The sequence below is a fragment of the Mercenaria mercenaria genome, chromosome 13 (assembly GCF_021730395.1).
Source record: "Mercenaria mercenaria strain notata chromosome 13, MADL_Memer_1, whole genome shotgun sequence".
Lineage (NCBI taxonomy): Eukaryota > Metazoa > Mollusca > Bivalvia > Venerida > Veneridae > Mercenaria > Mercenaria mercenaria.
Window position 1 is genome coordinate 17,301,444 of NC_069373.1, and position 27,855 is coordinate 17,329,298.

The 27,855-nt window shown below is 35.1% G+C and overlaps 1 protein-coding gene across 1 annotated transcript in view; it reads right to left on the bottom strand.

Annotated features, from left to right (window-relative positions):
* Positions 1-27,855, bottom strand: part of LOC123529580 (uncharacterized) — an 81,851-nt gene that overhangs the window by 28,870 nt on the left and 25,126 nt on the right. The window contains exons 8-16 of the mRNA XM_053521275.1: positions 27,031-27,215; positions 25,942-26,131; positions 24,777-25,015; positions 22,120-22,291; positions 20,395-20,640; positions 19,614-19,750; positions 18,921-18,999; positions 18,111-18,266; positions 17,423-17,536 (exon numbers count right to left, since the gene is read on the bottom strand). Of these exons, the coding sequence (XP_053377250.1) occupies positions 17,423-17,536; positions 18,111-18,266; positions 18,921-18,999; positions 19,614-19,750; positions 20,395-20,640; positions 22,120-22,291; positions 24,777-25,015; positions 25,942-26,131; positions 27,031-27,215 (1,518 nt within the window). The remainder of the gene's footprint in view (positions 1-17,422; positions 17,537-18,110; positions 18,267-18,920; positions 19,000-19,613; positions 19,751-20,394; positions 20,641-22,119; positions 22,292-24,776; positions 25,016-25,941; positions 26,132-27,030; positions 27,216-27,855) is intronic.

Consider the following 27,855-nt stretch of genomic DNA (forward strand, 5'->3'; position numbering starts at 1 on the left):
AGCAGTAGTTTGATGAAGATTCATGAAGCGGTTCATGAGAAGAGGTCATTAAACGTGTTTATATTTTTAGCTGAATTGGTCCCTATCCCCATTTGTAACAAAATAGCAGGAGACCTTACGATATTGTTACACATCGAGTTTGATAAAAATCCATTACATTTTAGTGATTAATGAGAAGAAAGGCATATCTACTTTTAGCTATAGTGGTCCCTAATAGGGCCCAAGTTCCTATATAAATAAATTTGGAAGAGGACCTTATAATGATGTTCCAGACCAAGTATGACAAAGATCCACCAAGCTGTTCATGAGACGCTGTATAAAGGCATTTCTAGTTTTAGCTCTAGCAGCCCCTAAAAGGGGTCAAATGTCCCAGCTGAACAAAGTTGGCTGCAGGCCTCATAAAGATGCTACAAATCAAGTTTGATTAGAATACATGAGAAAAAATCAAAGGATTTTTTTAGTTATTATTTTTATTTATTTCTAAAATAGGCCAACTGATCCCGCTTTAACAAATAGCATATTCGCTATTCATGAATCTTTGGACAATGACGTCACACCTATAAAAAAAGTGAAGGTCAAGCAAAACATACAATTGTAATTATTTCAATATTTCTATTTCATAAGCAAAGTTTGACCATAGTCATATCACATAGATAAACTGTATGCAGCGTACCTTCATTTCAGTGTAATGAGATTCAGTCATTATATAGCATATATATAATAAAACAGATTTCAACTGAGTTCAATATTTGCATACCATACTAAAGAAAAATATTCAATAAATCAGTTAAATAATTTATAACAAATATATTAAAGCAAACAAGTGCTCATTTTAATATGCAATCTGAATAAGTCACAAAAGCAAGAAACCTTTTCATATACAGACGACAATTGTAGCAAGGAAAATCTTTTAAAAAGCACTTCTCTACATAAAAGACTCGTATCACACCCTTATTCATGTGATACGCAGACCGTATTCAGCTCTTTCTTTAATTTGATATATGTTGGTATTTGAACAGGTTTTTATCATATTTATTAAACTTACTTATCATTTTGAGATATATCAATATTCTTGCTAAATATACTGAGCCAAAGTTAACTTTAAAACTGTGAACAGCGTAGTTTAGGATAAACTCTTTGTCTACATTTCACTCAGCGTAGCACAATCAACAGAGTGAAAGAAATTGACACTCTCGTCCAATCAGGCAGAGTGTAACATAAATCTTCCATTTTGATAAACTATCTATAATGCGTTATCAAGTAGTTTGATTTGCAAACAGAAGTCACGTGGCATAGGTAACGAAAACGAATTTAGACGGCGTCGCCGAAAAATATCTAAATATCGCTGAAAAGAGTATGGATACACACGGTTTCTATGTTTTCGTTCTGATGTATATGGTATAAGCTACTTTTACAGCAATAAAAAAGGAAAAAGTCCGTTCAAAAATATGATAAAAGATGCACTTATTATTATATCTAAGAAATTTTCTCACATATAAAAAAAAAGAAAAAAAAAAGGTAAATGTAAAAATTTGTAAAAATTTTTAGTTACATGTGTCAATTTCATATATCGAGGGTTCAATGCAATAAGGGCGTATCTACATATAATAATCATATGTAGATACGCCCTTATTGCGTTGAACCCTCGATATTCTATGTAGCGAAAATTAAACCATTTTGTTATGAAATTTAATTCGTTCTTGGTTCTTATTTTTCAATACCAGTTTGAAATTGGTCAAGCATTTATCCTGCCATGCCTTAAAGGTCCATAATGCTTAAAAAATTATCTTCGAAACAGATTACACAGCTTTTCAAATAGCTGTTATGCGTACTTTGGTAAGAAAAGCACTATTTTTACTATTGCTCATGAACTGTTATAGTTAGAGCCATCAAGGGAGGTAATAAAACCAAAAGATTAAATAAAACAATCTGGTCAATCCGGTATATTCAACAGTATTAAAACCTTTGACACGCTGAAATTGATCGAGTATTTACATTGAAGAACAGATATGTTAGATAATGAAAAAAAAAAATGTTCTTTGAAAAAAATCTACAAAATGTATTTATTAGTTGTTTTTATCAGGTTCGTTTATGCCGGATCCTAGTTTAATACTACGTTATCTTCGAAATGTATTCTGAGAGTTTGATTGAAATCTGATGAAAAAATGGTGCTCGCAGTTAAGTCGGTGGAACCTTTGACTAATTATGTGTTTGATCATTAATTCTCTCTGAAAAAAAAACCCCACAAAAAACAGCTGTGTATTACAACGTTTTAAAAATGTCGGAAGTTTTACCATCCTTAAAATTTGTCTTAAACAGGCCTTGTAATAGAATTTCGCTCCTTTTTTTGTTGTTGTTTGTACCTTGACTAATGCAAAAGCTTTAATGTATATTTACAGGGTTATTTCAAGCTTTTAATTTCGCAGTACATCGGCTTTTTTATTACACGGAACACCTTTCTCATAATGGCGTTGTCATAAACTCATGAAAATGTATGTTTTTATTCACTACATAGAGCTATGCGGAACTAATTTTGACCGTTAAAGTTTCTCCTTCTAATTCCCCATGGCAACTAGAATTTTGCATGGAAAGGAATTGTTTGAACAACTTTGGTAAGAAACCATTAAAAAACATCCAGGCTAAATTTCATCAACTTCAACAAAAGGTTTCAGAGATGTCATTTGAAAAAAACGTTATTAGGCCTAAAACAAAAATTCTTTGTTTCCGGTAACATGCTCAAAAAAATTAGGGTAGGTAGGTCGGAAAAATATTTTTTTTGGAATTTTTTTTATTAAGGGAGACTTTTCGGAAATTATTTTTGTGTCAAAAAATGATTACAAATAAGGGGGTTATGCCTTTAGAGCATCAGTAAGTTGATTTCTAACATCACTGGCCATGTTTAAAGCAGAAAAAGTGCAGTTTTGCAACTTTTTGTGAAAAAGTTGAAAAAAAAATTCTCCAAGGCAATAAAAACATTTAGGGTCGGGCCAAAAATTTAGGGTAGGTCGGGATACCGGAAACAAACAATTTTTTTTACGCCTTATAGAAGTGTGGAAGGACAGTGAGTAATCACAATACCTCACCCCAGCAGGAAAGGAAAGCTAAAAATGTACCACAGATAAATGTCTAACAAAAAAATGTGGGTATTCCACGAAAACCAGGTTTTCAAACTTTGCATCACGCCAACAGATTATTTAAAAAAGAGGGTCATGATGACCCTATATCGCTCACCTGTAAAATTTGGTCTTGGAATCATCAGGATAAACATTCAGACCAAGTTTCGTGAAGATAGGGTCATAAATGTGGCCTCTAGTGTTACCTAGCTTTTCTTTAAATTTGAGTGGTGACCTAGTTTTTGACCCCCACATGACCCAGTTTCGAACTTGGCCTAGCAATCATCAAGATAAACATTCTTTCCATGTTCCATGAAGATAGGGACATAAATATGGCCTCTAGAGTGTTAACAAGCTTTTCCTTTGATTTGAGCGAGTGATCTAGTTTTTGATCCCACAAGACCCAGTTTCAAACTTGGCCTAGGAATCATCAAGATAAACATTCTAACCAAGTTTCATGAAGATATGGTCATAAATGTGGCCTCAAGAGTGTTAACAAGCTTTTCCTTGATTTGACCGGATGATCTAGTTTCTGATCCTATATGACCCAGTTTTAATCTTAGCATAGGAATCATCAAGATTAACATTCTGACCAAGTTTCATGAAGATAAGGTCATAAATGTGGCCTCTCGTGTGTTAACAAGCTTTTCCTTTGATTTGGCCTAGTTTTTGACCCCACATGACCCAGTTTCGAATTTGGCCTAGAGATTATGAAGAAAAACATTCTGTGCAAATTTGCATCAAATCAAAGCCTAAATGAAACCTCTATATGGCTGAAAGGGCCAAAATAGAAAATGTTGCCCCTTTCAGTGGCAGCAACTCTAGAACCCATGATGGAATCTAGCTGGTTTTTAAAAGGAACCGAGATCATATTGTAACTTTTGTGTGTAAGTGTGGTTAAAATCGAACGTAAAATGTAACTTCTATCACGTTCACATGGTAAAAATTAACAAATTTTGGCTCTTTCAGGGGCCGTAACTCCGGAACCTATTGTTGTTAAAGATAGTTTGCAAGCTTGTATCAAATCAAACCATAAATGAAGTCTCTATATGGCTGCAAAAGCCAAAATAGCAAATTTTGGCCATTCAGGGGCCATAACTCTGGAACCCATGATGGGATCTGGCCATAAAAGTTGTGTGCACATTTGATTCAAATCGATTGCAAAATGTGGTCTCTATCGTGTTCACAAGAATTTGTCAGGTGAGATAAAAAGGGTCATGTTATTATACATATCTAACTGCATTCAATCGTGCCATTCAGAAGTGAAGATACAAGAAAAGTAGACGTGCCACTGCCATGTTTAATTAATGATTCTTTGATAAACCTAAACACAAAGTTTGCTGACAATAGGTGTACCCAAAATAATGATACAGAGTATAAACCATTTTTCTATTTTTAGTAACACTGACTGAAAATACAATAGAAAGCCATTTTTAGCTCGACTATTCATAGAATAGTAGAGCTATTGGATTTGCCCGTGCGTCGGCACCGGCGTCCCGATTTGGTTAAGTTTTTGTATGTCAGCTGGTATCTCAGTGGGAATGGATTGAAACCTCACACACTTATTCATTGTGATAAACTGACTTACACTGCACAGGTTCCATAACTCTATTTTGCTTTCTTTTTTTACAAAATTATGTCCCTTTTTCGACTCAGAAATTTTTGGTTAAGATTTTGTATGTAAGCTGGTATCTCAGTACCCACTAATGGGAATGGATTGAAACTTCACACACTTGTTCACTGTCATCATCTGACATGCACTAAGGATGTCCCATAACTCTCTTGTTTTTTCTCAAAATTATGCCCCTTTTTCCACTTAGCAGTTTTTGTATGTAAGCTGGTATCTCAGTATCCACTAATGGGAATGGATTGAAACTTCACACACTTGTTCGCTGTCATGGTCTGACATGCATCGTGCAGGACCCATAACTCTACTTTGCATTTTGTCAAAATTATGCCCCTTTTTCGACTTAGTAGTTTTTGGTTACGTTTTAGTATGTAAGCTGGTATCTCAGTATCCACTAATGGGAAAGGATTGAAAATTCACACACTTGTTCACTGTCATATGACATGCATTGCAAAGGTTTAATAACTCTACTTGCATTTTTACAAAATTATGCCCCTTTTTCAACTTAGCAGTTTTGGGTTAAATTCTTATAAGCTGGAATCTCAGTACCCACTTATGGGAATTGATTGAAACTTCATACACTTGTCCACTATCATAAGCTGATAAGCACTGTGCAGGTTCCATAACCCTGTTTCGAATTATTACAAAATTATGCCCCCTTTTCGACTTTTGTATTCATTCAATTGACAAGGCTGTTGAATAGTTGAGCGTTGCTGTCCTCCGACAGCTCTTGTTTAATATAAGCCATCAAATTTGGCAACAGTAAGTCAATCCTGACTAAAAACTATAAACTTGAAATCCCCTTTTTGATGATCATAGTGAAAAAATCTATTTTTAGTAACCATGACAATGACCTTGACTAAGTACTAGTTATAGTATGTGTGAGAGTGTGTTACCAGGATATATTAGAGCTAGGGGTACATCGAGGGTATTTTTCTCTGCACATACCGTCGAGGCCGGTAGGCCGAGACAGATATGTGAAGAGAAAAATAACGAGTTGTACCCCTAGCTCTGATACAGCCTGGTAACACACGAGCACTACATATTATAACTGTTTTATCGCATAGTTTATCATTAAAATTTATATATTATTTTCATTTAAATTTGTTTATTATTACTTTTACTATTTTGATTCCCTTTCTGCACCTCGCTGACTGAAACACTAAAACTTTTGTTTTAGAAAATGTGTTCCCCAGATAAAAGTACCCAACAAATTTCTGCATTGGTTTTAAATCTTTGCATTTCATTGGCCAGACATATTGTAAAACTTATTGTTTTGTTTGTAAAAAAATAAAAAAAGAAACATTTGAGAAATCTCAGAATTTCATATATTTCATGTATTTCTGAATTTGGCAATAACTATCAAGTTTTTGAAATATTCTAGTTTATTTATTCTTTTACTTTATAAATGTAGGTGTTTGTGACAATTCTTTCTCTGTGAACTGTATATTGGAGCTAAAATCATCTTTTCTTTGAAAGGAAAAAATTATACTCCCTTGATAGGACCTCAACAGAGAAAAAGTGTTCCGATATATATCGGAACAGTTTTACTGTGCTGATATATATCGGAACACTTTTTTTCTTATGAAACTCCATAGAGATTTCTGTGTTGATATATATCGCAACAGTTTTGTAAGATATCAGCACAGTTTTGTAGTAATAATGTGTGTTACTATGTATAACATGCTGCAAAGATCAAAGGAAAATTGCCGCACTATGCGATAAATGGCATTATAACGACTTTTTTATCACACATATACAAACAAGAGGGCCATGATGGCCCTATATCGCTCACCTGTTATCATTGCACTTGAGGACAAGAAGGTCCTCAGAAAAAATATCTAGGTCAAAAGGACAGGAACAACAAAGGGAAGAAATTTAACCAAAAAGAAAAAAAATCTTACAAGGTACAGATATGTCAAAATACACCTAACAATTGAAGGTACCATCAATGTTGTACCACAGAAAAATGGTCTCTGATTTTCCCTACGGCCAATAATAAAAAGTTACTAAAAATAAGTTATTTAAAGTAACGTAACACGGAAGTAATTAAAAATTTTTTTTATTGTAAGTGAACAAAAGAAGGATCTGCCAAACAAATCTGTTGACATAAATGAAATTTCAGATCAGTATCTTCATTAGTTACGGAGATATACCCATTTTAATTTGAAATGAAGGGAGGTAATTTGGCATAAAATCAGTCCATAGTTATCTACCCTTATTGGCTCAGTCCAACTAATGACAATAATGAAATTTCAAATAAGTCCTATAAGTTCTTACTGATATAAATCCATTCTGATTACAATCAGGGGAGGTAATCAGATATAAAATAACTCTGGAACCTACGATTGGATCTGATTTGTCATGGAATACAAGATTTTTTGTTGTTGAAGATATTTTGGAAGTTTGTATCAAATAAAACCATAAATGAAGTCTCTATATGGCTGCAAAAGCCAAACAAGAAACGCGGCAATGCCACGAAACCAGGTTTTCAACACTTTTCATAAGAATAAAAAAGTATACTGAATCACAGTGCACAACCCTAACCCTAACCCTATTTTTAATAACAATGACCTTGACCTTGATCCCAGAAACCCCAAAATCAATCCCACTTTAAAGCACAACCCTAACGCTAACCCCTAACCCTAACCCTATTTTTAGTAACAATGACCTTGACCTTGATCCCAGAAACCCCAAAATCAATCCCAAGCTACAACTTTATATAAGTTTTCTATACACCAAGTTTCATCATGATAGCTCATTCCTAAGTTAAGTTATTGACCGGAAACGCTTTTTCTATTTTAAGTAACAGTGACCTTGACCTTGACCCCAGAAACCCCAAAATCAATCCCAGCCTTTGTCTTGATATAAGCTACATACATACCAAGTTTTATTCAAATATCTTTACCTAAACAAGAGTTATTGACCGGAAACACCAGTTTGACGCCGCCGCCCGCCCGACCAACGACATACCCCAATCTAATAACTAAGGTTTTTGTTGAACGAAAACCTGGTTAAATAGCCAATTTTGGACCTTTAAGGGCCATAACTCTGGAACCCATGATGGAATCTGGCCAGTTCAATAAAAGAACCAAGATCTTGTGGTGATACAAGTTGTGTGCAAGTTTGGTTAAAATCAAATCATAAATGAAGCTGCTATTGTGCAGACAAGGTCAAAATAGCTAATTTTGGCCCTTTCAGGGGCCATAACTCTGGAACCCATTAGGGGATCTGGCCGGTTCAAGAAAGGAACAGAGATCTTATGGTGACACAAGTTTTGGGCAAGTTTGATTAAATTCAAATTATAAATGAAGCTGTTATTGTGCAGACAGGGTCAAAATAGCTAATTCTGGCCCTTTCAGGGGCCATCACTCTGGAACCCGTAAAGGAATCTCGCCAGTTAAAGAATTTATTTATTTATTTGGGTTTTACGGCGCACCAACACAGTATAGGTTATATGGCACCAAACAGGACTACAAATTTTGGTTTCACATCCCATTTACATTGTAATAAAAACATGAGGTATGGAATCAAAATTTGCATACCTGCTGGAATCACAGAGTTACAGCAAAACCAAATGTTAAGACCCTATTAGTCACCTCTTACGATCATGCAAGGGTAAGGCAGTGGTTCCAATTCTTTTCATACACAGATCGTCCCAGAACCACATGGGGCTGCCAGTTAAAACAAGAGCACCGCCTTGCGGGTGCTGACGCTCATCTGATTTTTTTTTTATAATATAAATATTGTCCTACCGATGATTTTCTAAGTCTAAAAAGGGCCATCACTCTTGCAAAAAGCAGGAGAGAGTTATGTTTCTTGATGTACAGTGTCCATTTATGATGGTGAAAAACTGTTGCAAGTTTTAAAGCAATAGCTTTGATAGTTTATGAGAAAAGTTGACTTAAACATAATATTCAACCAAGAAAATGATTTTTCTAAGTCCAAAAGGGGCAATAATTATTGCAAACAGCAGGATGGAGTTATGTTGCTTGCTGTACAGGGTCAGCTTATGATGGTGAACAGGAGTTGCAAGTTTTAAAGCAATAGCTTTGATAGTTTAAGAGAAAAAGTTGACCTAAACATAAAACTTAACCAAGAAATCTGATATTTTCTAAGTCCAAAAGGGGCCATAAATCTTGCAAAAAGCGGGATGGAGTTATGTTTCTTGCTGTACAGGGTCAGCTTATGATGGTGAACGAGTGTTGCAAGTTTTAAAGGAATAGCTTTGATAGTTTAGGATAAAAGCTGACCTAAACATAAAACTTAACCAAGAAAACTGATTTTCTAAGTCCAAAAGGGGCAATAATTCTTGCAAAAAGCAAGATGGAGTTATGTTTCTTGATGTACAGGGTCTGCTTATGATGGTGAACAAGTATTCCAAGTTTCAAAGCAAAAGCTTTGATAGTTTAGGAGAAAAGTTGACCTAAACATAAAACTTAACCAAGAAATCTGATATTTTCTAAGTACAAAAGGGGCCATAAATCTTGCAAAAAGCAAGATGGAGTTATGTTTCTTGCTATACAGGGTCAGCTTATGATGGTGAACAAGTATTCCAAGTTTCAAAGCAATAGCTTTGATAGTTTAGGAGAAAAGCTGACCTAAACATAAAACTTAACCAGGCAACGCCGACGCCGACGCCGACGCCGACAACCGCTCAAGTGATGACAATAACTCATCATTTTTTTTCAAAAAATCAGATGAGCTAAAAAGGAACCAAGATCTTATGATGATACAAGTTGTGTGCAAGTTTGGTTAAAATAAAATCATAAATGAAGCTGCTATTGTGCAGACATGGTCAAAATAGCTAATTTTGGCCCTTTCAGGGGCCATTACTCTTGAACCCATAAAGGAATCTGGCCAGTTCAAGAAAGGAACCAAGATCTTATGGTGATACAAAATGTGTGCAAGTTTGGTAAAAATCAAATCGAAAATAAAGTTGCTATTGTGCAGACAAGGTCAAAATAGCTAATTTTGACCCTTTCAGGGGCCGTAACTCTGGAACCCATAAAGGAATCTGGCCAGTTCAAGAAAGGAACCATGATCTTACGGTGATACAAGTTGTGTGCAAGTTTGGTTAAAATAAAATCATAAATGAAACCACTATCATGCAGACAAGAAATTGTTGACACACGCACGCACAGATGATCACAAAAGCTCACCTTCTGGTGAGCTAAAAAGTTAGGCCCTCAGTGGGATCTGAATCCTGATCCATCTGTTTCACAGCACAAAACACTTCTTATGCTCAATGCTCAAGACCACTAAGCCATAGAGGAACTTTCAAGCTCAGCAGGTTAATAAAGTTATCTCATTCCAAACTAGGGTTATTGAGTGGAAACCATTTTTCTATTTTTTGTAACAGTGACCTTGAGCCGAGAGACTCCCAAATATAGTCCAAACCTTTGTGTTTGATAAAAATCTACACACACAGTTTGCTAACAATAGGTGTACAAACTAAAAATATTGAATGGAAACCATTTTTCTACTTTTATGAACGGTGACCCCAAATATCACACAAAAATCCAGAGACAGATCAAAATTGGATGTAACATGCATGTTGTACTACATAAAATTGGTCTCGATTTCTCCCTGCAACCAGTAATAAACAAGAGGGTCATTGAACCTAAAGCGCTCACCTGTGTACAAGGCAGTTTTCTTCTATGTTTGCTTATATTATATACATTTCATACACATTTTTGAACCTAGGGCAATAACTTGAATAATTACTGTAGAAATTACAAATCTGATATCACATGCCAAACATCAAGGCCCTAGCCATAATTGTTTCTATGTGCAACCATTTGAACAACTTTGGTAGCGGAACATCCATGCCAAGTTTCATAAAAATCCATTCAGTGGTTTTGGAAGAGATGTCTTTTATCACAACTGCTGTGATCACAATAGCTCACCCCGAGCATTGCTCAGGTGAGCTAAAAAGTTACAATATAAACTATTTATAGTAACAACAAAGGGAAGTAATTCTAAACTAGGGACCTGGTTTTTGCATATGACACTCCATCTCGTGATGGTGTACAATTAGGTGTACAGTTGTGCCAAGTTACATCAAAATCTCTCCATACATGAAGAAGTCAGTCTTGTACGTAACCTTTGGCTAAGTGTGACCTTGACCTTAGACCTAGGGACCTGGTTCTTGCACATGACACTCCGTCTTATGGTGGTGAACAACTGTGCCAAGTTACATCAAAATCCCTCCATGCATGAAGAAATGCTACGGACAAACTTTTCATTCTTGTATCCTTGGACCTCTAAGTGTGATCTTGACCTTAGACCTAGGGACCTGGTTCTTGCACATGACACTCTGTCTTATGGTGGTGAACAACTGTGCCAAGTTACAAAATTCCTCCATGCATGAAGAAGATATTCTCCAGACACAGTCATTCTTGAATTTGACCTCTGTGACCTTGACCTTAGACTTGGGGACTGTTTCTTGTGCATGACACTCCGTCTCATGGTGGTGAACATTTGTTCCAAGTTACATCGAAATCCCTCCATGCATGAAGAAGAAATGATCTGGACAAACTTTTCATTCTTGTATCCTTTGACCTCTAAGTGTGACCTTGACCTTAGACCTAGTTCTTGTGCATGACACTCCGCCTCATGATGGTGAACAATTGTGCCAAGTTACACCAAAATCCCTCCATGCATGAAGAAGATATTCTCTAGACAAAGTAATTCTTGAATTTGACCTTTGACCTCTAAGTGTGACCTTGACCTGGTTCCTTCAGAAGTCGACGCCACTCGCCCAACGACATTCACCAATCTAATAACCAGTTTAAAACCTGGCTAAAAACTACTCCATCATAGTGGAACTCTATTATAATATAGCATTCAAAATTCCAATATTTTAAAAGGTACTATGTATCAATGCCAAAGACCAACCTACCAAGTAGGACCTTTACTACAGGATGGATGGTATACAAAGTTACGGAGTGAACACTTGTTTTTTATTTTATTTTTTATTAATGATGACCTTGACCTCTGGCAGGCCCACTTGGAACAAACATTTTAATGTAATGATCATTTCATCCAAGTTTCGTAAATATCCTTTAAGTGGTTAAGAAGATATGGAGCCAATCTCAAACACACGACCTTTGACTATGGCCTTGACCTTGTGTAGGCAGAATTGGAACATAGTTTCTGTACCCAGTCTTGACGAGATGGTCATTTCATCCAAGTTTCATAAATATCCTTCATGAGGTTTAGAAGTTCTGGACTGAACAAGAAAATCACACATACAACATACGATATATCTTTGGTTTCACATAATTTATTATCATATTTCATAAACGAACAATGTCAATTATTTCTCAAACACTACTAGGCTAACTTCTATTCAAGTATCATTTACTCAGACCAGTAAAAACACCTTTTTACAAAAAAAAATAAAATACTTTAACCACATTTATATGTGAAAAAGTATGTCCATCCATAACACATTAAATGTCAACATTTTAATCAAGATGCAACCAGTAGTATTTGAAAATGAATGCTGTATGAAACAGAAGTTGGAGATAGTGTCAACAACAAATACTTAATATATCGTTCTAATGGAATGGTATCCGACAATGCCGATTTATATAGCACTACTTCTCTTTGCAAAATAAACATTTGCAACTTTTTTGGTACAAAAATAGAGTTTAAAAGTTCACAACAGTGTAAGCTGCTTTGTTTGGTGACAATGAATAAATTAAACGTGTAGCAAACTTAACACATAAACGGTGTATATCGTGAATATCAGATGACCTATAGCTAACCGAGTAACTAAAGGTTTTGTCTGATAAGTAAATGAACACCATCCCCTATATTCACAGAGGTGCATACATGGCAAAAATACATTGTTTGGTTTCGCACACAATCTCTACTTTTTCTATCCTAGCCTTTGTAGTAAACTGCAGTATTTTTTTCCTTAAAGGAACCGATTTAGTAAGCTCATGAATGTATATATGTCTTTGGTAAACTATTTGAGTAAGTTCACTTATACTGACTGATGAACAAATTTACCATGCACATACATCTGTGCCGCGCCACGAGAAAAACTAACATAGTGGCTTTGTGACCAGCATGGATCCAGACCAGCCTGCGCATTAGCGCAGTCTGATCAGGATCCATGCTGGTCGCAAAGCCACTATGGCGGTTTTCCCATGGCACGGCTCAATTTTTATCACCTATACATACTACATTAAAGACCACAAAGGATAATTTAAACACACAACGGAAAATTTATGTCCCAAATCAAAGAATCTGGGAAACTTGAAGTTGTGGACTAAAATGGAGATTTAAATTTTTACAGTTTTACTAACTTTACACTCAAGAGCCATGGTTGCAATAGAGTGATTGCATAACAACCTCTTGATAAATGTTTCAGTCTGACTTTGGTAAAAAATTAATTCTAAGTCGTTGCAACAACCTTTGCTTTTGATTGTATTTTTTTTAAAGTAACTCTCCTTCTTAAGTAAGTTTGATTTTGTTAAATGCTGTATTTCGGTAATGTAATGATGATCAGTACACCTAATCAGTGTTTCTCGATGATTCTGCACCTACCTGACCTCAACAAATAACCAAATTCCCCTCATCAATCAGAGGTGGAGGAAAAACCACTTGAGACACTGGGTCTTCTGCCAATTTGTCATATTAATAAGACCATACGCCATGTATTCTTGGTCCTGTGCTTAAAAACTGACCTAGCCAAGCTTGTTTTTGTTGGGTTTAACGTCGCATCGACAATAACAGGTAATATGGTGACTTTCCAACTTTGATGGTGGAGGAAGATCCCAGGTGCCCCACCGTGCATTACTTCATCAAAGGTAGGCACCTGGGTAGAACCACCGACTATCCGTAAGCCAGCTGGATGGCTTCCCTTAAGAATTCAATGTCCCGAGTGAGGCTTGAACCCACATCGGTGAGGGGCTAGGGATTTGAAGTCAGTGACCGTAACCACTCGGCCACCCTAACCAAGCTTGTTTCTATAGTTGTGCCCGATTTAACACGAAGGGTACCTCTGGAACTTCTTGATGTTAAATGGATAGTCAGTCTTGAGCATGCAGTCAAGAATTATTTTGTGACTCTTTTCTAGAATACTTTAGAAATCAATTCAATTATGCCAAGAAAATAAAATAAAAAAAAGAAGAGAAAAAATAAGTACAAAATATATAATTTTTTGTTTGGCAAAAACTACTTCACAACTGCACAATGGTTTTACAACATAAAAATAATTTAAAAACTTGACCAAACTAAACATAAATGGAACAATCTGATGTGAATTTGAAATATGCCATTCTGTGCAGACACTGATTCATGTAAGGTATTGGGAACTTGAAAAATACTTTGATGAAAAAAAAAAAAAAAAAAAAAAAAAAGAAAATGAAAAAGCATTTAATGTACAAGTAAATACAGCGGTATGCGGATTATTGAACTTTAAATATTAGGTTTTAGATTTTTTTTTTTTGAGATTTTACCATTTTTTCAAATTACCACGATTTCTATTTACAACTATCACATACTGATTTAATGAGCCTTTTATGCGTACTTCAAATGATTACATACATATAATTGTGAACATGTTACTATAACTACATAATTGTGGTTTTTTTTTCAGTTTATATATTTACTGTACAGTATCTTTTGTGACAATATTTTCATGATTCCATAGTTAAATTGGTGTTTATTTGGGACAATTTCTGATGAATGATCAAGCTTGAATAAAAATAATAAAAATCAGAACTTCTGAGAAATATTCAACATCTTTCTGCAGTTACATTTTGAAATTGGATATGGTTTTAATATTTGCACTATCATGAATATGCAATATTTTTACTGGAAGAACACTGATGTAGCCTTTTTTACAATTTTATCTCCAAACTTTAAAATCAAGTTAATTTCACAGAAGAAACGAAATTCTGTAATTCATAAATATGTCATTTGTGAAATTTTTACTTTAACATATGCTAACTTTTGCAACAAAAGATACTGACTTCAATCTCCTAAACCCGTGTATAACAAACAAATTATGTAAGTAATGCCAAAAAAACTTTACATTTACAAGTATCACATGAATACAAAGCTTTCATTAAGGTCAAAATCTTACTCAATTTCCCAGAATGACTATGGAAACTTTGAATGCAAAATTGAATGTTCTCAGTTCAACTGTTGTAAATAAGGTAAAGTTGTAGTACATAGAGTGACTAAAACTGGTGGAGATTTTTCATAGTCTTACACAGCCTGCAGATATGCCCGTCATCTATGTCTCATACTCGTTGTGATCAGTGTAAACGTGACTGAGAGCGTTTTTTCCCCAAACATGTTAAACATGTACACAAAATGGTGTCATGACGCAACCATTCTCATGGAAAAATGACGCAGTTCTAATGAAAAATGACACAAAGTTCTCATGGAAAAACGAAGATAATAGCACAGATAGAAGACCTTCCATAAATGATGATATAAAAATGTGTCTCTAAACAAAACCAGTGTTACAACTCGTCATGGGTTTCTTCTGTCTGTAATGAGAAAAAGGGAGAGAATTCATGAGAAGTTAATCAACTTTAGTAAGAATTCTCTCCCCTTGTATGCAAAAAACTCCTGCCTGGTGTATGCATATTTTCACCAACAAAAATGTTACATGTGTGTATGTGTTTTATGTGAACGCTTGCTGGCATATATGACTGAAAAATTTGGGTTTACCACCCAATTGAGAATTTCGCCATTTGTCTAAACCAAAACATTATGTCATGCCATTTTGAAAATTTTTTAATGGAAAATGAAAAATGTTGTTTTTTTTAAAATACTTTCTATGGTAAAATAATATAATGGATGTGCTTCATTCAACGTTCACGATGCTAAAACAATTCAAACTGTCACACAGATGGAACTCAAGTTCAGGACATGCAACATTTCGTAACTTGTGACTAAAAATCACAGAAGAGCAACCAAGGGGAATAAATATGCACAAAAATTTGCTCAAACATTTCTTTCTTAGATACTAAATATTTACCTATTTTCAAAATTTTTTGTCTAGTTTTACAACAAAAGTAATGAACCAATGTAAATTGTTTATCTCATTTAATTAGGTTTCAAAATGTTTTTCAACAGTATCTCTGTTTTGTAACGAGGTTAATTAACCCATCTAGTGTACCTGGATTAAGCACCATTTCCGATAGTTCTCAGCAAGTAACTGATAAAGAAGTAGGAGGATGAACTCTTTCAGACACAGTCTGATGTCTGTCAAATCGTCATGAAAAACATGATAAATTTGGAACCTCGCAAGTCTTAAGTCTTGTGCTCCACCTACTGCAGTAACTAATTTTTGGAAGCGTTTAATGTAATACCGACACAACAACAGGGCATATGGAGACTATCCAGCCCTTTATGGTGGAGATATAAAAGAATTTAAATATGGAACATGAACAATCAGTTCTTTCATGAATAACCGTCCATGAATGGTTAATTATAGCCTATAATTAATAAATATATTGCTGTGTCCCTCTCGGACAAACTAATTTCTCATATATATATACTCTGTGTCCCTCTATGGACTTTCTAAAGGTTAGACACTTTACTTTAAAGCTGCATGTATATCGCTATATCTCCTTGTTACAAACATTACAAAATTAAGAACAAAAACAGTTTAGTCCAAAATGAAAAAAAATCAAGGCCTTTCATAATATTGTAGTTTTTATTTGATTAAAGGCCCTGGTTACTCTATCTGAGCATAACTAAAACACACACACACAGGCAAGAAGCTTTGGTACAAGGGGAGTAACTGTGGTTAATAGCACAATTTTTATTTTAATCATACATTTGAAGAAAACACAACTAAACTTGAGAGATCCAGGGTAAAATCTGATAAATCAGTAAATACTGTATGGAAAATTGAAACATATTTCAACTTTTTTCAACATTTGTGCATTACTTTAAAGTATCCAAAATACCCCATCCATCATTTCAACCTGGATCTCCTAAACCAGAAATTGTAACAACTTTTATGCAATAAATTGACAAGATATAAAATCAGTGCTATAACAAAAACATCTACATAATTGGTCTGTAATATCATGAAAAGTAAAAAAAATAGTAATTTGGTCTGTAATATCATGAAAAGTAAAAAAAATAGTAATTGCGAAGGATCAAATCTATATTATACATCTGAGTAACATTATTACTAAAATATAACCGGTATGATGATTTGCATTATTATCTAACTTGATCTACATGCTATTTTGTATCAAACCACATAGAACAAACATACTGGTTCAGTAACATTTTTATGTTACCCTTCAGCCTAGCAGTTCATTCACTTGTCTAATCATAAAGACGTGAAAAGTCTGTACTTAGTAATTGTATTTTAAGAAGTTCCAGTTTCAAATTCCTGATCATTCAGTTTCAATTTGTCTCATTTCTAAATTCGTGAATTAAAAATAAAAACGTTTACAGGAAATTACTTTTAATAAAATGTCAAAAAGAGGAATGACGGAGCAATATCACTTGGGCAAATTTTTGAGTATTTAATAGTGCCTTTGATAGTTTTTAAGTATTAAAATGGTATTTGGCTTCCAGAACATAAATTGATGCAGGCTGCACAAAAAGTTAAACAGAGAAATTTATACAGTTTGTTCTATGAAGTTTGTTGTAAAACCAAGAACAGCTATGGTCACACATCACTAACCTTTTCCTCTGAATCATCTGCCTTATCATCACCACCTTCCTCATCAGCAGCAACTTCTTCCGTATCTTCATCTTCATCAGCTGGTTCATCATCAAATTCTGGCTCTGCCTCAACCTGGGATCAGTTTAATTTCATGCCAGTTTTTTAACCACTTCAGTGCGAATGATAGTAAATTTGTTTTGTTTTTGTTGGATTTAAAGTCACACCGATACAGTGTAAGTCATATGGCAACTTCTCCAGTTTCTGATAGTGGAGGAAGACCACAGATGGCTCTACAGGTATTATTTCAGGCAGGAGGGGCACTGGGTAGAACCACCGACCTCCCGTGAGCAAGCCAGCTGGATGGCATCCTCACATGGGAAGTTCTACACCCCAACAAAGGTATCAAACCCAAATCGGCGAGGGGCAAATGATCTGGTCAGCAACCGTTACCACTCTGCCACAGAGACCCACGGAATATCATTAAAAGAAAGGCACAGTTGTGCAGTACAGAGTTTGATTATAGAACCTATCCTGCAGGCAGTAGGTTGGAGCCCACACCATCAACACTTAAATGCAAGTACTGGTTTGAAATGTATGTAAGAGAAACTTTAGTCTATAATTAATGTAAAAAAAAAAAAAAAAAAAAAAAAGAAATATGCAATAAACTAATGATTTTACATTACAAAAATACTTTATGCTTTAATACCTTTGCATCTAAATCAACATCCATAGCTACTCGAAGCATTCTTTCAATTCTGCTGGCAAATTCTGCCGAATCTGGTACAGAATATCCTGATCTTAAAGTAGCTGTTTCAAACATAACAACAGCAAGATCTTTAGCTGTTGTATCATCTGCGTTAGCCTGAAAAAATTAAAAAGTTGTATTCATAAGTAAAATTTAGCAAGGTGCTTTTGATCTGTTATTTCAAAACAGCTGCAAATCGAGGGCTCAGTGCGAAACTAGTCTAAGTGTATATAGAAATAGAAGCAGATAAGACTAGTTTCGCATTGAGGGCGCGAAATATTTACAGGAAAACCCGTAATGGGGAAGAACAACAGTGCTAGAACCAGCATTTTTGTTAAAACTACGAAAGCAACACGTTATTTTTATTTTCAGTATTAGGGGAAAATGACCCATTCCCTTGGCTTTAGGAATTCTTACTGCACTTTGGTCAAAATTGGTGGATGGTGTGGAAGGAGATGGCAATCCAGAAATCTTAATACTAACAAACTGCATAATTCTATCTTACAGAAACTTGTTTCTTTATAATAACTTGCACTTCTATACAAGTATCAATAGACCAATATTTGTCACACTTTTAGAAAGTCCAATAATTGTCGGAAATTTCAAGTTTGAGAGAGGGAGGGAGCGAGGTGTTGTTTTTTTTTCAATTATGAGTATGACCAATACCAGTTAAAAAGTCAATCAAGAAAAAGCCCTGGTATACAATATGTCTTAAAGCAGCAGTCGCCAAGGAGATCAGTTCTATCTCTGGCCAATAATTTACAGCCTTACCTCTACTCTTGTTTTAAGTTCTTTTATTAAAGGATGTCTTGGGTTAACTTCTAAAGTCTTTTTCTGTGATGCATAATATCTGGAAAAAAAAAAAAAAAAATTTTGACAGACGCCAAAGGCACAATTACAACATATACATTTTATGTATTTTTTGTGGGGTTTATTAGTGAAATATACTCCATATCACTCACACTGCAAATATCACATATTTTTGGTTAATTTTTTACTTGTTTTCCATCAATAAAGAACCTTTTTTTAATATGAAATACATCTTGCTCAAGTGAGACAAATTTCACATTTTAATATGTACTCCTGGAAATATAGAAATTATTTCACTTCCCAAAATATATTCTATATTCATGAAAAACAAACAAATATCCTCTACATATTACTCAATAAATTTAACAGATTCATATTCACTGTTTTTTTTTAAATATCATACACAGATCTATCCATCTATTTATTTTATTGGGTTTGTCACACCAACACAATTTGGTCATATATGGCGACGTTCCAGCTTTGATGGTGGAGGAAGACCCCAGGTGCACAGATCTATCCAAGCCAACATTTAATTATATAAGCATTTTATAGTCTAGGGTTAAATTAACATGCTGATGCAACTGCAAAATCCACGAAAATTAGTCCCCACCGCACAGAATATGAATGATTTTGCAGAATTGGACTGATACTTACTGTTGAGACGGGTCCTGAGATTTAGCGTATGCCTGAGCCTTCATAATTCTCTCCATGTTACCAGACCAGCCAAACTGACTGGCAACCAATGCACATGGTGACTCAGACAACCTCTCGGAAATAACTGCCTTCTCAATCTAAAAATAGAAAAAAAAAGATTACATTAAACACGTGTTCCAATGATCAATAATTGTCAAAAGACTGTCGTATAAAATCAAAACACTTTTGCTGTCAATTCTCTTTATATAAATATTACATTTATACTTGTTTATTAAACACGTAATAATAACAATACTTTTGTTTTCAGTATTTGCAGACTGGAATTTGAAAGTTTAAAGCAGGCGTGTTTACCAACCAGCACTATGTACCCATTATAAGTCGTAAACACTTGACGTGTCTTAGAGTAATTTAGAGTGCTGACTACTAAATCATGAAACAGAAGTGTTGTGAACTATATCTAATCTACGGTATTTCTGAAAAACTTAAGTACTGTCTACAGGCATGATAACCAAGCATGCAATTTTCAGGTTATTTAAACTACTTACAATTTCATACATAAAAATCTTCAGTATAGAAGTAAATATACTGGAAGTGAAACAGATGCAAGAGATTCTTTTGAATTTCATATATTTTAGTGCTTTTTACATCTGTCGGCAATTTCTAGATGATTTCACAACAGGCCTCATAAACATACATGAAATAGACCAAAACAACAGCACCTGTCATTTACATGTACATCCAGAAATAGCTTTTATTATTTTAAAAATATCAAGCATTTCACCTTATCTCCAAGAGCAGTGTCCTTCAACCATTTGATCAAAGGTTCGAAATCTTTTTCCAATTGTTCTTTGTATTCTTTTGCCTTCTCTGATTGGTCAATCTTAAGGCCTTCCTTGGCAACGTTCTGGAATTTTTTGCCTTCAAACTCCGGGAGGGACTGGATACAGTATTCGTCAACTGGTTCTACTAGATACAACACTTCATATCCTTTCTTCAACAGCCTCTCAACAAATGGTGACTTCTCAACCTGTGTGAAGAAATTTGTGCTTGTTTTTAATTTGGAAACTAAATTTCATTACCTTTTACAAAATCTTAAAGTCTCAAAATTGTATGCCATTTAAGAAGATAAAGAGGCTTTTTTCATTTTTTGATACATTTTCTGTTCAAATGATCAAAAATTTTTCATGAATATACATTTTCACTTCTTTACAAGAAAACCAACAAGGGCATTTTACTGCCAAGAAAAAATTAAAAATTCTTTAAATGTATTAAACACAAATCATTTCTTTGAAGTAATCAACACATCAGCTTCTATCCCTGATATTCTTGTACAACATATTTTCACTCTCGGCCACTTCAAAATTATCGGATAAATATTTCAGTTTCTGCAATTAACATATCTCTAAATCACCTCATCATCTCCTAAGTGGATACATTAATGATACAAAAGTTAATTCAATATTGGCAAAATTATTCTATTTGGTGGAAATAAGAGCACCATTTAAATGAGCCGCGCCATGAGAAAACCAGCATAGTGGGTATGCGACCAACAAGGATCCAGACCAGCCTGCGCATCCGCGCAGTCTGGTCAGGATCCATGCTGTTCGCTAACAGTTTCTCTAATTGTAATAGCCTTTGAAAGCGAACAGCATGGATCCTGACCAGACTGCGCGGATGCGCAGGCTGGTCTGGATCCTTGCTGGTCGCATACCCACTATGTTGGTTTTCCCATGGCACGGCTCAAATATTAATGCACAGGTATGGAAGTGCTTGGCTCCAGTTTAAATATCTGTCTTCACACAAGTGTTTTGTCCAGTCTAACACCAATTTCAGTAGTATTTCTTTTATGTAACTGTGGCCAGGTCAACCAAACCCAAAAAAAGCTGACCAACAATTCTTTTATTTCTTACAAAGAACTAGTTTCTAGTAAGTTACTGAAAATTTTGGTGATTCTGTACTCTATTGGGGAAAGTACTTTTGACCACAAGTCTGGCTGTCAGAAATTCATCATCATCATTTATAGTAATGGCACTGAAATGTTCAATATTGATACATTATGGCCATGCATGCATGGTGGTGGTGGTGTGTGCGTGCGTGCGTGTGTGTGTGTGTGTGGGAGGGGGGGGGTTAGAGAATGTAGAAGACTGTCAGGTTTCCTAGGCTACTCAATCTACCTAGTGCTTCCTAAAATTACATTTTTTCACCTTTCTATTTTGGAAGGATATCATTCAAAATTCCTAGTGTTATAAAAACAGGTAATATTTTTTACATACTTGAATGGTAAGGTAATACAGGATTAATGAAATCCGGTTTAAAGTGATAAAACAAGGCCGAGTTTTCTAAATTTATTTTGGATTTGGAACAAAACATTTAAGACAGGAGCTTTAGCAAGGTTGCATTGGGTACACAAACAATTTTTAGGCCAAAGGAAAAATATACATGTATTCTTTAAAGGTAAACTCCTTCATAATTTCAAATGTAAAGTTAAGACAATTAGCATACATACCTCCTGCCTGCTTGTTCCGGCCATGAAGTAAATATGTTCTTGTTTTTCCTTCATTCTCTCCATATAGTCCACCAACGAAGTCTGTTCAGTGTCCGAGTTTGAGGAGTAAAATTTCAACAATTTGGCCAGACGTGTTCTATTTGAGTGGTCTTCAATCACTCCAAGTTTAATGCTGAAATACAAATATTTATGCAAGTTTAAATACCAATATACATGCAAGTTAAATGCTGGAATACAGATATGTATGCTAGTTAAATGCTGGAATACAGATATGTATGCAAGTTTAATGCTAGAATACTAATATGTATACTAGTTTAATACTAAAATACTAATATGTATGCAAGTTTTATGTTGAAATATGAATTGGTACGAATGCTGATATACTAATAAGTATGCAGGTTTTTTTCTTTTTTCTGCTTCAGTCTGCTTCAGTATGAAAATACTAGTATGTATGCAAATTTTACGCAAAAATATTAATGTTGATGCAAGTTTAAAGCTGAAGCACAACTATGTATGCAAGTTTTATATTAAAATATGCATATGTATTCAAGTATAATGCTGGTTTTATCACTTTCACCAGACAGTGCAACCTTTACAGGTTGAAGACCACTAGGAAGGCAGGAATGTGTTTGTTGTACAGAGGCTACTGCTCTGGAAGGGTTACTTTACGCGGAATTTCCTCCAATGAAAAAGAAAGTTTCTGTCTTTGTAGGATGGTCCCTACTCCTAGGTCTCTTTAACTGCAGTCTTACTGTAATTTTTCATTTCACCTCGAGGTATTATCTTATGCAAGCGTCAACATCAAAAGACTTGGAAGCGCTCAACTTAATTTTGCTTCATTACTTGTCTCTTCTTTTGAAGTCTTTCATGTTTTAACTGTACAAACCAAACAACTTTGAGGAGTCTCTTTTTATATTTCGGTGTACTGTAAAACCATAACTATTCATGGCGGACCTAACTTTATGGTTGAGTCATACCATAATAATAAATCCCAAAAAATAAATATGAGCTGTGTCATGAGAAAACCAACATAGTGGCTTTGCGACCAGCATGGATCCAGACCAGCCTGCCCATCTGCGCAGTCTGGTCAGGCTAACAGTTTCTCTAATTGCAATAGGCTTTGAAAGCGGACAGCATGGATCCTGACCAGACTGCGCTGATGCGCAGGCTGGTCTGGATCCATGCTGGTCGCAAAGCCACTATGTTGGTTTTCTCATGGCGTGACTCATATATAAATTTTCATTCATTGTTAAAGGCTCATAATGCCTTTGTTTAACATGTGGCTGCCACGTGTTTAGTTATGAACTGTAAATCTATTAATCCCTCCTTAAATCCTATTTTTAGTAGTTTTTTTCTTTAATATACCTCAAAGGTTTGAATACTGATTAACACAGTAGAAATTTCTACTGGAGCTACCATTGGTTATGATTACCTCCCTTTATGGATCTAATTTTGTAAGTTCATGGGCAGAACTGAAAGTAGTTTTTCTAACAATGTAACGTCTATTTAGGCAGCTGTTTCGTCTGGTTGTAACACAGAATTTAAAGCCTTACCGAACTTTCATCTTCAAAAGTTGAAATCCACATTTCGAATGCTCATGAAACAGCCATTATGGTCTTAACCCTGGTCTTTCATGTCAACAAAATAAAATTATTTTGCAGTATATTTTTATTAGAACAAAAGCTGTCAGAGGACAGCAACGCTCGATTATTCAACAGCCTTGTCAATTGAATGAATACAAAAGTTGAAAAAGGGGCATAATTTTGTAAAATGTAAAGTAGAGGTACTGAACCTCTGTACTGCATGTCATATCATGACAGTGAACAAGACTTTAGTGTGTGAAGTTTCAATCCTTTCCAATTTGTGGATACTGAGATACCAGCTTACATACAAAAACTTAACCAAAAACTGCTAAGTCAAAGGGGCATATTTTGTAAAAATGCCAAGTAGAGTTATGGGACCTTCACAGTGCACGTTAGATCATGACAGTGAACAAGTGTGTGAAGTTTCAATCCATTCCAATTAGTGGATACTGAGATATCAGATTACATACAAAAATTTAACCAAAAACTGCTAAGTCGAAAAAGGGGCATAATTTTGAAAAAAAAAAAGAGAGTAGAGTTATGGGACTTGCTTAGTGCATGTCAGATCATGACAGTGAACAAGTATGTGAAGTTTCAATACATTCCCATTAGTAAGTACTGAGATACCAGCTTACATACAAAACCTTAACCAAATATTTCTAAGTCGAAAAAGGGGCATAATTTTGTAAAAAAGCAAAATAGAGTTATGGAACCTGTGCAATGTAGGTCAGTTTATCACAGTGAATAAGTGTGTGAAGTTTCAATCCATTCCCACAAGTGGTCACTGAGATACCAGCTTACATACAAAACCTTAACCAAAAATTTCAAAGTCGAAAAATGGGCATAATTTTGTAAAAAAGCAAAATAGAGTTATGGAACCTGTGCAATGTAAGTCAGTTTGTCACAGTGAATAAATGTGTGAAGTTTCAATCCATTCCCACAAGTGGTTACTAAGATACCAGCTTACATACAAAACCTTAACCAAAATCGGGACGTGGACGTGGACACCGACGCACGGGCGAGTCCAATAGCTCTACTATTCTATGAATAGTCGAGCTAAAAAAAACTACTTACTTAGTACTGTACTCTTTCCAGAATTTATCGTAATCATCTTTTTCAATCTTTTTAATCATATCCAATGTTTTTCTAACGAGTTTCTTCTTAATGACCTTTAGAAGTTTGTGTTGTTGGAGCGTTTCTCTTGACACATTCAGTGGCAAATCATCCGAGTCGACTACACCAGTGATGAATGAAAGATATTTTGGCATCATGTCTTCGAAATCTTCCGTGATGAAAACTCTTCTTACATACATCTGAAATAGGATTAGAAAGATTATTTTTATGTCAACATAGTCTTTTCATAGTTCAGATCTTGAAACTTTATAGCAAGCCTTGAAATCTTATTGTCAAAATTTAGTGTTTTCGAAATAGGGGAGCACCACCTTGTTCAATTTAGTTCAGTAAGAAATAAGATAACTAAAATACAGTCGAACTTTGTTCGCTCGAACTCAAGATAATTCAAACACCACACTTCGCTCAAACTCACCGTCATGTCCAGGGAAAATTCCTTTTCGATGGGTCGAATTACCATTAACTTGAACCATTTTTATCTGTCCCGTCAAGTTCAAGCAAACGAGGTTTGACTGTTGATTAACCTTTAGCCTGCTGGCGGCGAGTGATTCTGCCCATGTGATCAGTGTGGACCAAGATCAGCCTGCATATCTGTGCAGTCTGATCATGGTCTGCACTGTTTGCTATTCAGTCAGTAAATTTTCAGTGAACACCTCTTGGAATAAATGGTATTGCCCAAATTGCATGATGGACCATTCCATTTTAGAAATTTAGCAGGCTAAGGGTAAAATCTGACTTAAATTTCTATCTTGCTCTACCAACTAGATTTTACATTCTAAGGTTGTTTACAATTTTGGTTATGCATAGTTAACCACTATTTTTATTTTTTATAGAATATCATTGTGTTACTATTGGCTCGCACTTAACCCATATACAGGATTTAAATCAGTGTAGTCAGAACCTGTACCTGCTTTTGTTGACAAAACTTCCAAACTCTGAAAGGCAAATATCATACTTTTCCTCTGACTGAAGAAACTGGATGAAACAATTTGTCAGCTCAATGTAAAAAGTAGTTAACTGCACTGATTTGACATTAAGAAGCAGTTAGCTAGTTTCTACACTGAGCTGACAAACTGTCCAGTTAAAGGAGTTTTAATCGGGTACATACCTTAATTCCTTCCATCTTTTTGCCATAGTTCTGGAACATATCATTTGGACTAGATTTGGGAACAAACAGAATGGATTTAAATGTGACCTCGCCTTCGGCTGTGAAGTGTATTTTGGCTAGGGGTTCATCTGATTTGTGGCTGACAGATTTATAGAAGTCATTATACTCATCATCCTCGACTTCAGATGGTCTGGAAAAAAATTAAAATTCCTATTAACACCTAGTTTGAGGATAATGCAAGATACAAAAGACAACACAATTTTCTTACGTGTGCCAGTGTTAACGGTCCTACATGGAACACTTATCTGAAAAAATATTCATTTGGAGAAGCATGGGATCAGACTTGTGACCCTTGGCTTCCTACCTGCCACCTTACCACTGTGACAGTGTCTGCACTTATTCCTTTCTTTTTTGTTTTTAATGTATGGCCGCTGAACTGACTTAACTGTATAGTGAAGTACCTACCCGATGCAAAATGGGAAATTCATCATTAGCTGAAAATAAGCATAGCCTACTTTCAGTTTAGCCCTTTGACTGCATATATATTGCTGACTATTTTGCCATTTTATCTCTTTATAAACAATCTTTTTTTAGTTAAATTCAAACCCAACAATATTTTTTAGATCATACGGCATCTTTCCAGGTTTGAAGACCTAAGGTGCCCCTATGGGCTTTATTTCAAGAACTAGCAGACACTGTGTAGAACCACCGACATTCCTCAAGCCAGATGGCCTGCTTCTTCCTATGAGCAGGGCCCGAACCCACAGAACTGAGGGGCAAGTGTTTTGTAGTCAGTGACCTTAAACACTTGGCCGTCTCTCTCTCTCAAAAAAAAAAAAAAGAGTTCTAAAATGCATGTTGTTGATGTTGAAAATCTTTTTCTTCTAAAAGCAATGTGTTAAAGGCTTGAACAGCAATAAACTTTACTTGTATACATTTCCTTCTGTTCTAATTCCAGAGTCTAAATATTTACATCTCAAATTGAGCATTCTGATAGGTTTAATGCTGAACCAGTACTTTCCCCAACTAATCAAATTGCCTGAAATATGAAGGCTTGAAATTTCAAATTTCAAAGGTCTTATTACTTACTTTCTAGTCCAGATAGGTTTAACATCATTGACAAGGACCCAATCCCAAACAGTCTTGGAGACTTTTTTCGTCTTTGGTTTATCTTCATCCTTTTCTTCCTCCACCTCTGCATCTTCATCCTCATCACTCTTTTCTTCCTTTGTTTCTTCTTCATCTTCATCTATTGGTTCCTCAACCTCAGTTGTCTGTTGATAAAACAATTGATAAATCATGGGGAAACATTTCTAAATCAGTTTTATAAGAGAAAAAGCATACAAAACCGTATAGATTGAACTCATCACCTTGTAGCAAAATTGTGGATAACGATTTCTGTGTTTCAATGCATTTATCAACTTTTTTTGCACAGGTGGCAAAACGTAGGTAGATTTCTGTAATAATTTCTTAAAGTTTCTACAGTGTGCAGGTTATTTAGTGAGATCATACCATATCAAAACTTTGATTGTTTGCCCGCTGTTTTTTTTTTTTTTTTTTTTTTTTTTGAAAATACATTTTAGCTTAACTAAAATCGTACTTTGCAGGGATATAAACTAGTTATTTTTATTTAGGGGCCCAGACTGTCCAAAATAAATGTTTATCATTAGGTATATGGGCATTTTCTCCAACAATTTAGGGGCCCAGCCCAAAATCTAGGGGCCTTGGGCTACTGGGCCCCTGCTAATTTATATCCCTGCTTTGTAGTTATTGTTCAGCTATTGTATCAACAGATATCTTTAGATACTGTAACATCATTTAAATTTTTCATTGGGGACTGAGTCGTGGATTTCATGGCTGAATCGATGCAAGAAATTTTAAATCCTGACAAGCAAGTAAAATTTACCATTCATT